At 36.1% G+C, this 11,792-nt stretch overlaps 1 protein-coding gene across 1 annotated transcript; it reads right to left on the reverse strand.

Moving 5' to 3' along the window:
* Window positions 1–4,953: 4,953 nt before the first annotated feature.
* Window positions 4,954–10,087, reverse strand: LOC126175824 (28S ribosomal protein S18c, mitochondrial). The gene is made up of 4 exons (XM_049922820.1): window positions 10,015–10,087; window positions 9,815–9,927; window positions 9,523–9,733; window positions 4,954–5,204 (listed from the first exon to the last, which is right to left on the reverse strand). Exons 1-4 carry the CDS (start codon window positions 10,031–10,033, stop codon window positions 5,113–5,115), a joined length of 435 nt encoding a protein of 144 aa, XP_049778777.1. The 5' UTR covers window positions 10,034–10,087; the 3' UTR covers window positions 4,954–5,112.
* Window positions 10,088–11,792: the final 1,705 nt, after the last annotated feature.

Genomic DNA, 11,792 nt, shown 5'->3' on the forward strand with positions numbered 1-11,792 from the left:
TAACTTCATCAAAGTCATTGGAATTTTTTAAGTTTTTTTTTTTTTAAACTGAACTGTAAACTGTTTTGTGACACACTTCACTGGCTATCTGTCCAACAGAGCACTGTTCATCCATGTTATTGCATTCCAGTTAATCTCTCAAAATTAATTACAAATTACACACAGAACAAAGCACATAACACATTCTACACTCTTGAAGTATGTACATCCACTCTAACAGACGTTCCAGAACAGACTGACTACAATGCCCCATCCAGCAATAATGTACTTCTTTATTGACAATAAACCTAAATGTAAATGGGCATTTTTATTACCATAGAACAAAAGTGAAAGCTCCTATTGTTTAATATTGCATTATTAAAAATAAATAAACTAAATGAATATTGGATGATAGTGTTAACTAAGTATGTGTCACAATTAAATTTTATTACAATGAAACAAGAAACATTTTAATTACGCAACAGTCATAAGATCAGTTGTAGAGCAGTGTGAATTATTTCCTCATTTTTTCAAAAATTCATACCTCACTGATTCCATAGTCACGGATGTGACCCTTGAACCAAAAATCATGTGTCACGGGTGTGACAAAATTCAGAAGTGCAATGTAACACATTGACCATTACAGGAAAAAATCTGAGTTGAATGATTATATGTAAACAAATTAATACTTGTATAATACTGAAAACTTACTGCATTAGCCATGAAAATATCAAAAAGGAACTTACATTATTTTCAAAGTAATAACATAATTTCTGTTGTCACGGGTGTGACATGTACAAATTTCTCTCAATATTTCAGAGAATTAAAGGGTGATAATGGATTCATTACATTTTTTGCAGTACAAAAAAATCACATTGCTTAATGAAAGTGGTGTTGGTGTTAAATTAATAAAAAAAAATGCAGTTCTTTAATAGAGACCAACAGACAGCTCATCTTCAACTGAAACACTCTCTTAGCTCAACATAACACACAATATGGAGAAACAAGACTTTTCATGTTCAAATAAGTAAAGGAATGATTACTCAACAAGCTAGCTAAAGAAATATACATAGAAATAATCATGAAAGTAATAAAAGAACTCTATTTCCTTTCATTTGAATCGCCAGAGAATTCATAATATTAACAACATTCTTTTGTAAAGAAACAACTGAAATGTCATTTACATTAGCAAAAAAGAGTTTGTTTTCTTTCTCACATGTTTTTAAAAACATAACCTTGATTTCATCGGCCACACACACTGTTTGACAAACAGCAACAAAATTCTGTCCATTTCCCCTCTCACTCTGTAGCTTGGTGATCAAAAAGGTTCCAGCTTTAATTTCCTTAGTTGGATTTATGATTGCCTGTACTTCATTTTCTGATGTTGCTTGGTTACCTTGAACATTATCCTATTCGGAATCTAAATAAACATCAGAAAATTTCAGCTGTTTCTTGGATTTAGGGATCTCCCAAAAGATTTCGTATCTTGTCATTTCACTGCCAGATGTTTCCACAGCTAAAATATGGCGACTGTCATAGTTTCTAAAATAATGGTTAGAATGCACTTTAGGAATAGAAATGACATCTTCTCAAAGCCTTTACTACCATTCCTTTGTCTTGTCTACATCACTGCTTGAAACGAAGAGAACATGAATTTCATTCAATTTACCACTTGCATAATCTGAAAATTCCTTTGCATTATTCACCACCACTGTCCGACTTATGATTCCTCTCCAAACAGTTCTCTTCACTGTTTCCCATCCCATCAACAGCCCCTTAGCCGTGTGAAGTGGACTTGGTGCAGCACAGGTAGGACAATGTAAATTCATTTTTAAACTGTGCAGTGCAGTTGTCCGAAAACATATGAACTTATTGTAAATTATAATTCTGCTGTTTTAGATGTGATATATTTTTTTCAAGAAAGCACCAAATCACAAATTTGTCATGTGAAAGATAGTCACTTGCAATTGCATGAGGAGAAACAGTCTTTACACTATCCCATACACAGCACGTAAATAATATTACTTGTTTATGGCTCCAACGTGCAGCCTGAATTTCATCTTGTGCCATTAAAGAAAAGTTCTCGGCAAAGTCAACTTGCATGGCAACATCATTCTTTATAAGCACTTTCTTACAAGATTAAAAATATTTGTCTTGTTTTTCTCTTATCCAGAAATGCCTTTTAAATGTTGACATCTGGTCCTCTTTAACTCTTCAGTGGCTGCTTTCAGTGTTGATGTATTTTCCACCGACTTTGGCACTCCATCATTGTCCTTCCACTGCTTCCAGGACAGAATTTTAGCTTGATTTTCATCAGTCAACCACATGACAGGTCATGTTTGCACTTTCTGCATTTTCATGTCATACAGTCCTCATTTTCTGCATCATAAGTAACTTTATGAAGCAACTCTTTAGTAGAAATAGGAAAATCTGGAACCACATGTGAAATGTTTTCAGTTAGAAATTTAAAATTTGCATGGTATTTGCATACACACACTTTATGAGGTGTTTCTGAAACTGGTAGTACACGGCCTGGTCTCAGTTCATAAAATGTTGACTTTCCTAATGGAGTATCAGGGCTTGAATTCTTAAATTCGTCATAGGCCTCACCGACAGTCATAATCATATACCACTTTTGAGCATGTTCTCGTTTTGCACTTCTGCAGTCTTTAATAGCTGAACTATCATCATCTTGACAAAAATACTCAACTACTTTATTTCTTGTTTCAGTTGGCAAACTTCTTGAACTTTTTGGGAATATCTTAATATTTCTTTTAATGTCGGCAAGATGCAGTTCCTTAACCAGGTTCCTGACAATAGCAGTCTGTTTCCTTGGACTGTTTGGAAGTGATTTTTTTGCCTTACGTACACCTGTGCCTAATGTTTGGGAACTACAGCTTTGCCTAATGTCTGGGAACACTTGTAAGATCCTATTCACTGGTATGGTTTGTTTCTGCCATATTTTTACATTTCCTTTGCTCTCTGTTCTTCATTCTTCTCCTTTTGTCCCTTTCTCTCTCCTTTTTAAGTGTTCACGTTACAGTGGATGTTCCTTCATTTTGTCCTGCAGCTTTCTCATTCTTTCTGTTGGATAAGTCAATATATGGGAATGCAAGATATGTTATTTATATTTATTTTTAATGTCAGTAGACCTGTGTCGATTTGAAATCTCACCAGTATAAGATTTCACAAAAACAGCTTGTTTTAAATTTTATATATTGGTATTTCATTATACTGGCATATCTTTACAAATGTGTGCATATTGTCACACCTGTGACAACATTCCTGGATAAAATACAGTTATTTCCAAAACTTACCAGGTTTAGGAGTTAATATTTGTTCAAACAAAAAGCAAACTTTATCTTCTTTTTTGTCACGGGTGTGACAGTAATCCCTGTCACATTCAAAAAGAGAAAAAAATTCAAAAGAAAGCTTACCAGAAAAAAATATTCAATGCAGGATATAAAGGAAACCTATTGTTAAATAGTAAGGTGCTTATTGTTGCATCATCGTTTCACAGACAGCATATCAGTTCAGCCAATATAATGAAGCTTTTTGGTGTTTATGGAGTACAGTCAACTACAATCTTTGGGATGACAATTCATAATTAATATCCTGAGTACAATAAAAATGAGTTTCAAATCATTAAATTTGATATTTTGTTAGTGTATTACCATGCCTAAATCTTTACTGTACTGATTTTCATGCCAAATGATCCATCTTTGTTCACAGTTAGATATCAATGTTGAAATTTTTACAGTATGTTGCTATCATATAGGTGTACAAATTGTGCAAAAATCATTTTTATATTCAGTCCCACCTGAGATAACTAACCCAAAAAAATTTCAAAAATTCATAAAAAATTAAGGAAATGTTTGTAAGTGTTCTTGCTCTACATGAGGCTAGTACTGTATGATATCTAACTGTAGGAAAAAATAGACTCTCATAAACCACGCTGTTTGTTATTTTTGGGCCAAAAAAGTGGATTTTTGAAAATTTGGATATCAAACTTTGGAGGTCATTTTGACTAGTTATTTTTGAATTTAGGGTATTTTGTTTACTAGACAATGTTGTAGAGGACACTTTTCTAAAAACAATCATGTCAACTGCAATGTTGTAACTTAGCCCAGTGCATGGATATTCAAAATTTTGCTAATGTCTCCAGACTGAAAAATCATCGTGTGCCTACAAATAAAAATGGCCGCCATCCAGTAAAGGGACAAGATAAATTATTTTAAAAAACTGTTTTGAACTTCTCAAATATAGGGCAATCACACATAAAAAAATGAAAATATTCAAAAATGGTCAAGCAACCGTCACTGGACGACTTCATATGGATTGAACCAAATATGTGATATAAATGGCCCTATCTTATGACTGCATTGACTTAGAAGTGTATATTTACTGTATCATCAAAGGACTATTGTCCTTACTATATAACAAATTTCAACTTGATACGTCCACCCGTTCTTGAGAAAAAAGGGGTTTTTAACAGTCCGATGAACAAAAAGGCTGACGGAGAAAAATGTGATCCTACAAGGGTTCCATTTTACCAACTGATGTACGGAACCGTAAAAGTGGCTACTCTGGGCTACATGAAAATAAAGAAAGATAACAGACTTCTCCCACACAAATCCAAAAATGAAGATTTGGTTGGAATCATCAGATAGTTCTTCTTCAACACACAACATTTTGAGAGTTGTTTGTTCATACAGTGACAAAATTAAACACATGAATAGACTATCCCCAGGCATCCCTACTGAAACAAACAGTGTACAGGACAATTACTGATTTCTAATACCTTTAGAAATTATTATCCACAGCTAACTAATGCTATAATTTGTATACATACTTTATACAAATGAGTGTTAAAAACTACCATTAGCTACACTTAGTAATTTTCACTTCAAAAATTCTCTGCGTTACACCCATCTGAAAAATACTGGAAAAAAAACACTGTAAGAAAAAGGAATGTTACAGCTTGTAAATTTTTATTATCAATATATTCTATAATACAACAACAAGATAAAATGTAATGGTCAGTCTTTGAATTATTAATTGTTCCCCAAAGTTTCTTGAGTATACAACCCATATACAATTAGACTGATAAAGAAAACTGAGTCAAATAACTATCTAGAATCTGTGGGGACGCACAGGCTGTTCTGGATTGAACAATTTTGGGTCCTTAAGGAATTCCACTTCTTTCAAGTAGTACGCCATCATACCTGTAAAATATATACCATTAAAAATTATTACACATAATTAAAAACACAAGCTATGTTGTTAATGCGCTCTTACAGGTCCAACATTTTTTATTCTAATCTGCTGAACTGAACTTATTAACTTTATGTAAATCACCTTGTTCTTTGATTCTCATAGTCTACACCTCTGATTTCATTCAGACACTATTCTGTTGTCACTCCCAATCATTGTTTCATAAAGATAACTTCATTCTTGATTCCAGTTTCTTTGTTGTCGTTTACAACTTTTTCTGCACATACTTGCCTAATGTATGTTGTATAGCACCCTTGTTTATATGTCATTGATTCTTCATTTTTAAAAACAAATATGAATATTTGATGTTGGGTACCCTAGTAATCAGCATTCTGTTTCTTCCTTCATTTCTTAACATATCTTTCAAAAGTTTAGTCACAACATCCGCCTTATGGACACCATTTGCCTCCTCTATGTTAACTAAACAATAAAGCTGATGTGTTTGCAACCAGATCAAAGACTTTATTTTTATGGCTCAGATTCTACTTCATTAATGTAGCAAGTAGTATAGAACTACCGCATGAGAGGTGCTCACTATCATGTGCTCTAATTAAGTGGGTTCAAAGAACCTTTAAAATTGGCTGTTCCAACACACCCCCTAAGGATGCTCACGGGCAAGGGCTGATAGTGTGGGCTACCCACCATCCAGCCACCCTACAGGCATCCCGCATGAGTGACATATCAGCCACTCCCGGCTACTTGCGCGTGCAGTTGACTACAATCTTGTCTACTACAGCCATTTGCCCACCCCTTCCCACTCCCCAACTGCTCTCGGGCAGGCTGTGAGCTGAAACAGCCTGCTCTACACCGTAACTCCATAGGCATAGCTTGTCGATATTCTTGAATATGAGGACTCATGTCCCTGGCTATGATATTATTAAACTACTCTAACTCTTCTACATCCCACAAACTAAAGTTGCAACGCAGACCATCCCATGACTTTGTGAAAGAAATTTGCAAATGTCTGGGCAGGCATCAGAGGTCACCACAATATTGTCAGTGTGACATAAATATCTCTAAAACAGTTAAAAATGAAAATTTTTCTAGTTTTTCTCTTATGAGTGGTATGTTTTATCAACATAAGCTGACAGGGTACACTTGCACAAAACAATAACCAAGGGAAATTTTTGTTTATTGTGTTGGTGTTGCTCTGACAGACATATGCTGTATGCACCATCAACCAAAAAGAAGTATTTCCAGTTTCTTCCATATAAGATATGAGGTCATGTATACATAAAAAGAACAGAAGTGGCATTATTAACACTGCATGTGTCACAGCAGTAGTAATTTATCACAGTCTCAAAATTAATCATTGTACAGTCATATGAAGCTATGTATCTACTTCCTGTTGGTCAATTATGAGGTAATTCAGCTAATAAAAGTATCTTCAGGAAGTTTGGAAGTGCAAACGAATTCTGTTATTTAAATAACCAAATACTACAGCTAACAGATAATTAAAGCTAATAGTATGTGGTTGATTAGTTGATGAATGACATGTTCAGTGGAAATGTCTGACTGCTCCAGTGCCATTTTGTGGAATTTGGCAGTTTTATTTTTTATAAACTGGCTCTGACATTTCCCACATCTCCATTGATCTAGCATCTACATAGTTTTTTAACTTGCTCATTATTTTTTATATTTCTGATAAAACATCCAGGCATTTTTATATTTCATGCTTGTTCTCAGATAAAAGTATAGTGTACTACCTGTAAGAAGAATTGCATGTCTCTGTTGTGTTAATGACTCAAAGTTTACTCTTTCCAGACCATTATGGTTTACTCCTTTTTCTTGTTTTGCTTTGTAGCCTCGTGTGTGTGTGTGTGTGTGTGTGTGTGTGTGTGTGTGTGTGTGTGTGTGTGTGTGTGTGTGTGTGTGTGTGTGTGTGTGGAGGGAGGGAGGGGGTGACAAATGGTTGTTACACTTAAGTAAAGCTATCTGCAGACATGTTATACTTGATTCGATAATGGAAGTCCTGAGTGGAAAACAACCCTGACAACCTCTCAAAGGTCTTGCACTGGATCTTCCATTAGCATATGACACATGTGGTGAGGAGTTCTGAGCATGTGTGTTATAACAATGAACTATGCTGTACATAGAAGGGGAAAGCAATACCACTTTGTGAGATGGGTTATGGGTAGAATGATCCTTACTTTTGGGCATCAATCATGACATATACTGGCTATCCTGAAACTTACACACAGCCTTTTATAAAAATCTGGGTATAACTACCAACCAACTGTCTACCCTAATGAATGGCTATCATCAAATTGTTCACACATTGGCAGGGTGCGCTACTGAGCACAACATTAATGGCTACTTCATGTGTTTCATCTGCATCCTCGCCCCCTCTTCAAATACAGCTTTGCAGAATTACTTAGATGAAAACTGCCATTAGGATACACCTATAAATCCTGCAATCCTCCCATTCAAAATAAACTCTAACACCCTCTCTGCAGTCTCCCTCTTCCTTTGTTCTATCTTTCCAAACCAATTCTTCTGCTTCACTGTATGCCACAAGCACTTTCCTGGGCGTGCACCTGGGTGAAGCCACCACATTCTGACCCCTCAGCCAAGTTTCGCCTGGCAGTTCCTCCCCCTTTTGTGTCGGTAACTGAATACCACAACAACTGATCTTATTGAAGACTGGGTCAATGCTAATTTCGTTTAATGCTTCCCCACATCTAAAAAGGTGTGAAGAATGTAATATTCTGCTCAGCTGTGGAGAGGTTTACAACCATTACCAGGTTACACAAGTGTCGAATAACATCTCTGTGCCACATATCCGTTCTGATGTTTGTGAGGAAGTCTCACTGAAAATCATAAATTATGTATTATTAGCTGACATCTAATGTACAAGTGACAGCACTATCTAGAAACGTCTAAAAACAATTATGATCATTATTAGGGAGTACCAGTTCACACAGAGATACTCTTAAGAACTCTATTATACAGTTTGAGCTTACCCTTAGTTTTCACATATTGTTACAAAATGTTAATCATTCATCAGTCAAAACTCGACTGAGGGTGTCAACCTTGCACTTTGTGAACCCATCAATAAGAAAACAATACAAATATACTTATAAAATATACAAGATTATTGCATAGTTCAGTACATGGGCAAAAGGTGTTCTATGGGTCTCATTAAAAGTGATAGTTACTTACACCAACTGCATTAGTCTTAACATCGCCATAAGAGTTAACATACATATTTCAATCATTTCCATATGTGACATCAGTGAAAATAAAAGAATCACTGATACAGACATAGCCATATCCAGTATCTTGAAATTTTGTCTTGACTTTTCTGGGCACAAGCACTGTACATCAGGAGACGACAAACATTTTCAGTGCCAATGCTGGAAAATTGTCCTATGTGTTGGGTAACTAACAACTTAGAGTGTATGTTTCTCTTTTGATTAGTACTGTAACTGTGGATTTCTTGTCTCATACTAAAGGTTCCCCAGTTTTGTTTAAAATAAGCAGTTGAAAGCATAGTAAGTGACAACTGTCATTAGTGTTAACTATAGATGAAGATATGTGCAATTTCTTCATGATTAGGGGGTTACAATTCCAACTGCAATCCATAACTTATGTGACTGTGGAAGAGTGCACAGTATACTGTTGGGTAAATGTTGCATACTGGACCACCTTTGAATTTTTCGATATGGCACAGGCAAACATAAGGCTGCACTAACAGTAAATTTGTTACCACAACGTTTACCTGGTTTGTACATTCGTTGTCTTCCCCAACTTTTAACCAAATTTACAACTTTCACCTAATCTAGATCTCCGGATCTGTTACTGATTAGTCTGCCACCACAATCAAGATTTCAGGGGATGGGAGAGTGGCAAGGCGTGATGACAGTGTTATACCATACTATTTGAGAAAAAAAGAGGTTTCACATCTACAATACTTTAATTAATGCTGTGCTTCCGATTGTTCAGCGGAATTTTTGTTTACATTTTATGCACAATGATGTGTATAAAACTGAAACAACAACTCGTCTTAACATCTGGAAGGACGCCATTAATCACACCACGAAAACCTGAGCGATTGCAATCCTTTCTATTGAACATGTGAACTCCTGTGCTGTTATGGTCTCAGATCGACTGCATGGGTACGAATTTTTCTTTATTTAATTAGCAGGACAAAGTAATTATTTACTGATCTGGATTACTAATACTGGTCCTTATGCGATGATAAATTCGTTGTCAATCATTAATTACATAGAAAAATACACAAATATGACACTTCAATTGGATGCTTACCTGCATCTCGGGCTTTCTTTATTTCTGCTTCTACTTTCGCTTGTTGGTTTGAGCAGAGTCGCGTGATGTGTCTGCCATAAACACGTCCTGTGTATGGTGATATAAACTGGGACAACAATTTCACATTCTTGTAATTGGGTGTAATGTTATATTTGCACAAAACGCACAGCGTTTTGTCACGTTTGTAAGGGTTCTCCATATTCGAATCCGGCTGAAAATAAAAACTACTACTACAATTTGAAATTCCATACATACTGCTGTTTGTTAACGTCACTACTTCCCTTAAACATACCATGTCCTTTTGTCTTGCAGCTACCAGTTCATCAGGTGCGTCGTAGGTGCTTTCGAAGTAGCATCTTGATGGTACCGTTTGTATTTTATACATATCTAACAACCGTTTCCACCCTGCAACAGGGCAACATTTTCTTAAATAATAAGACATTAATAAACATTACTCAGGCTCATGTCACCAGTACTTCTCGGGAATATTACCACGCCACGGTGAACACATCTCGCACAGTTTACGTTCACCCGACCGCCGGCAAGCCGCTACTGTACTGTTTTGTTTTGGCTTCCGCTCTCTCGTTTATATCGATTTCATGCTACGACTGAAAACATCGATACTAGAATGGCTCCTGCCATCGCTACTCTACACAACTCCCAAGCCAGAGGGGTGTGTCTCGTGATAGTAAGCATTTGCTTGTTATGGCGTTTAGGAGTAGTTAACATGAGTGATTTTCGTCACCATGACACTGTCACGCCACATCACGAAAGTGGAGTTCGCTCAGTAAACGAGGGTGTAGAATAATAACCGCTGTCAGTCACAATAGAAGGTTATTTTATGTAACACACGGCCGGTTTCGAAGTTGTGCCCGTCTTCAGGTGGTCACTAATCTGTTTTTGAAATCCATATGGATTTTGAAGAGATGGTCATTATTGGCGAATTTATGAGATGTAAAAGAAAGCCGTAAAAATGAGTAGGGGGTACATCCCCTATGGAGCGACAGGCTTATGAGAGTTCAGTTTTACGCAATGCTTCATAAATTTCGACAACATAAAATGAATTTTTTCAATATTTTCGAATATATGTTGAAACTTTTGATGAGTTACTTTGCAATTTACCTGCATTAACATACAAAATTACGAATATGGAATTGTCTGTCCCACTTGAACACAAGTTGTCCCATGCACTTGAAAATATTATTCAACTGATCTCTTCCCATTCCTTAATTTTCAAATTTATGTCCGAATAATCTTTCAAATTTATGTTGAAGAATATTGGTCTTTCTTCCACCTCTATAGGAATAATATTATCCACATCATCATATACAGTCAAGTTGTGTGGAGACTTTGATATCATGTTTGGTTGTCATTCTCTCAGTAATCGAAAATCAAATGGGAAGCAGAGAATCCACAGAGAGCGACAATTAGTGCGTGCATGGCTATCAAAACCTAGTGGTGCACTGACAGAATTGTCATGGGCTTGTTTGTGGGTCGGCAGGTAAAAGTGTCACCTGACTGTCATGTCAAACATGCACGCATCTACATATATGTCCACCGAATGGACAAGGGTGACAAAGTAGTCATGGTGACAAAAGTCACCCATAAGCACTATACTTTTCTTACTGTGACTGTTTCATCACTCTTGCCCATGTCTACAGATAGCAGTGTAGATGCATGCAACTTATGACATGACAGTAGGGTGACACTTTTGTCCACCAATGTATGAACAAGCCTGTGACTAAACTATTACCATGTTGCTAGGTTTTTATTGCTGCACACACACACAGGTAACAGACTCATCACTCTGCGTGACAAACAATAAAATGACACACAATCATGGCATCACTATCTTTGCACAACATGGCTGTGCACAAAGCCAATATTGATAACGATATTTATTTATTTACATTTTATGGCCTTCATTGGACCACTCTAGCCAACTTTATACAAAGAATTTTTCGGTTTCCTGTCAGCCCAGTACTTCTTTATTCTCTCAGATCTCATCCTTCTTTCTTCATCGGTAATCATCCTTCTTAATGTCTGTTTGTTGATTTGGGTTTGCAGTCTGGTTTGTTTGTCTGTGAGTTTCCTGATATTGTCAGTTTTGTTTTTTAGGTCGCCCAGTGTAATCTGTAGCTCATCCATATCTACCTTGATTTCTGTCATCCACTTAATGTTGCACTTACTATTACACAATTTTTCTATTATTCTCCTGATGATCCTGTTCTCTGGTGTTCTGATTAGATGTCCAAAAAATGAAATGTGTT

This window comes from Schistocerca cancellata, chromosome 3, assembly GCF_023864275.1.
Source record: "Schistocerca cancellata isolate TAMUIC-IGC-003103 chromosome 3, iqSchCanc2.1, whole genome shotgun sequence".
NCBI classification, from domain to species: domain Eukaryota; kingdom Metazoa; phylum Arthropoda; class Insecta; order Orthoptera; family Acrididae; genus Schistocerca; species Schistocerca cancellata.

Bases quoted from the DNA above. Each gene is read 5' to 3' on its own strand.
- LOC126175824 (XM_049922820.1), bottom strand. The intron at 9,734-9,814 runs GTATGTTTAAGG...TTTTATTTTCAG, and splicing joins CTGCAAGACAAAAGGACATG to CCGGATTCGAATATGGAGAA. The intron at 5,205-9,522 runs GTAAGCATCCAA...TATATTTTACAG, and splicing joins AAAGAAAGCCCGAGATGCAG to GTATGATGGCGTACTACTTG.